This window comes from Vigna radiata, chromosome 5 (assembly GCF_000741045.1).
Source record: "Vigna radiata var. radiata cultivar VC1973A chromosome 5, Vradiata_ver6, whole genome shotgun sequence".
Taxonomy (NCBI): Eukaryota; Viridiplantae; Streptophyta; class Magnoliopsida; order Fabales; family Fabaceae; genus Vigna; species Vigna radiata.
In genome coordinates, this window is record NC_028355.1 from 22,059,329 (window position 1) to 22,062,409 (window position 3,081).

At 30.2% G+C, this 3,081-nt stretch overlaps 1 protein-coding gene across 1 annotated transcript; it reads left to right on the forward strand.

The window, feature by feature from the left end:
• The first annotated feature begins 6 nt into the window (after positions 1 to 6).
• LOC106761706 (cytochrome P450 CYP82D47-like) lies at positions 7 to 2,038 on the forward strand. Its single transcript, XM_014645276.2, has 2 exons — positions 7 to 590; positions 1,323 to 2,038. The coding sequence occupies exons 1-2, from the start codon at positions 15 to 17 to the stop codon at positions 1,944 to 1,946; spliced, it is 1,200 nt and encodes a 399-aa protein (XP_014500762.1). The 5' UTR covers positions 7 to 14; the 3' UTR covers positions 1,947 to 2,038.
• Positions 2,039 to 3,081: the final 1,043 nt, after the last annotated feature.

Below are 3,081 nucleotides of genomic sequence, written 5' to 3' on the forward strand. Positions count from 1 at the left end.
GCTACAACTTTTCCATGATTGGGTTCAGCCCCTATGGTTCTTACTGGCGCCATGTGCGCAAAATCGCCACGGTGGAGCTCCTCTCTTCGCATCGCATAGACACTCTGAAGCACGTGATGGATGCCGAAGTGAAAGCAGCAATGAGGGACAGTTACAGTTTGTGGTTGAAGAAGAAAGACGGCGGTTCTGAAATGAAGAGGTGGTTTGGGGACATAACATTGAATATAATGTTCAGGACGGTGGTAGGAAAACGTTTTGGCAGTGACGGCGGTGTGAATGAAGAGAACGAACAGCTACGAAAGGCATTGAGGGAGTTGTTTGATCTGAGCGGTTCATTCGCAGTTTCTGACTCTCTGCCATATCTAAGATGGTTAGATTTGGATGGTATCGAGAAGAAAATGAAGAGAACGGCAAAAGATTTAGATGGGTTTGTTCAGAATTGGCTTGAAGAACACAAACGCAACAGAGGTTGTGATTTAGGTGAAGGAAAACATAACCAGGACCTGATGGACGTGCTTCTTGGGCTTGCCGAACAAGGCGAAGAGTTTGACGGTCATGACCCTGAAACCACAATCAAAGCCACGTGTCTGGTACGTCTCAACTTGTTACTTTTTTTCCTTACTTGTCACATGCCTCACAATTTTTTATTAATAAAATATTTTGACACAAATATTTTTACTGATTTATCATCAATATATTTTAAATTTAATGAAAAAATATATATCTAAAGTGTTAAAATATTATTAAAAGAATTGCATTAACATATTATTATTTTTTATATTAATTTGATATAACTTTTTCCTTTTTTTAAAAATAAATTATTAATAAAATGACACATATTTATATTTATTTGATATACATTAAAAAAGAAAATAGTTATAAAAAAGATAAATTTTAATATTTTTATAAAGAAAAATAAATGTATAAAATTTATGTATTAAAGTATAATTTCCGTACGTTCTTAAAAATATAAAAAATTATTCTTTTATAATATTTTAATCCGTGTGTCGAATATGACCATGTAAATGAATCATCCTACCATTACTTTAAAGTATTTATAATACATTTACAATCTGTTTTTCAATGTAAAAGTAGAAGAGTATGGTTGTGTAATTTTCCATTATTTTATCTAATATAATACATACATATTTAAATTATTTAAACGTTAATAGCATATACAAGTATGATTAAAAAATAGCAATAAATATGTTCTTAAAATTTGAAATAAACAAATTGAAAAACAATTTTTATTTTCTATTTTATTTTCTCATTACTAGAAGAAGATAAATTTATGATATTTTTCTCATTTTTTTACTTTGTAGGCTTTAATTTTGGCTGGTTCAGATACGACAACAGGAACATTAGTATGGGCTCTCTCGTTACTTTTGAATAATCCTGAAATTCTGAAAAAAGTGATCTATGAATTAGATAAAGAAGTTGGGAGTGAAAGGATGGTAGAGATGTCAGATTTAAAGAAGCTAAAGTATCTTCATGCTATCATCAAAGAAACACTGCGTTTATATCCAGCAGCACCACTTGGTGTGCCACACGAGTCCATGGAAAATTGCACAGTGGGTGGATATCACATAGCATCGGGCACACGTCTTTTGACTAATCTTTCAAAACTTCAAAGAGATCCATCTTTATATGAAAATCCCCTTGAATTTTGTCCAGAAAGATTCTTAACAACCCACAAGGAAGTGGACGTGAAGGGTCAACATTTTGAATTGATTCCATTCGGTGCAGGTAGAAGAATGTGTCCTGGGATATCTTTTGGTCTTCAAGCGATGCAACTCACACTTGCTACCTTATTGCATGGATTTGATATTGCAACCATTGATGGAAGACTTGTTGATATGGTTGAACAGATTGGTTTAACCAACATTAAAGCTTCTCCCCTCCAAGTCATTCTTACTCCCCGACTATCTTCTCATATTTATGAATAATAAGCTTGTAGTTTATTTAGCTATTAAAATGTGTAAGGAATTGAATTTAATCATACAATAACACGAATAAATAATCATCACTGTTTTAACTACTTTTATATTTAATTATTTACTTAATTTTCATATCTTTTCATGTTCTTATCCCATTCGTATCACTATTTATATTAGTAAGAAATTTATAATTATAAATGTGAAGAAATTAATTATAGAGTATAGTTTTTCGTTGAGTGAAAATAAATTAAAAAAAAAATAGTGGTGACATGGTCACATATTTTATATGAATTCTTCTTTTTCGCTTCAAATATTTTAGTTGATTTCTTTTTTTATATCATAGAAAGTGGCACGGTAGCAGTTTTATAAATATTAAAGTTGTCAAAATCGGTCATAATTTGCGGGCCAACCTAGTCCACCATTGGTTTGTACCGAGTTATATGAATTCTTCTTTTTCGCTTCAAATATTTTAGTTGATTTCTTTTTTAATCAAAATTTAATCATAAATTATAATAAAGTGTTTATTTTTCGGTGTTTCGTTTATTCTATTTAGTGAGATTATGGGATCTATTATTAGAATTCTTTCTACTTTTATCTTTGATTTTCTAAATGAGAAAATGCATGATAGAGATTTCAATTTTATTAAATTATAATTATAAAATGGAATGTAAATTATATTTTAAAAGTTTTTATTAAATAATTCAACTTTGATCGATTAATAAAATAATTTTGATGATTAAAAGTACAAAATATATAAGACTTAAAATAGTATATCACACCAGTGAAAAATATATTTTTTATAGCGATTTCTTTATACCTATTCAAATTTAGCAGGTATAGAAAGTGGCGCGGTAGCAGTTTTATAAATATTAGAGCTGTCAAAATCGGTCATAATTCGCGGGCCAACCTAGTCCACCATTGGTTCGTACCGGGTTAAGTTTGAAAAAATTGCATTTTTTTTATGCGGGTCAGATTTCAACCCGGCTCATTTAAACCTGACTTATGCGGATTGAACTCGTGGTGAGCCGAGTTGGCCCAGCGACCCACCTACCTAATTTTATTTTATTAAAATATAATTTTAATTTTATAAAAAAATATTTATTATTATTTTTGCTTGAAAAAATTATTTAGTTCCCTATTTTCA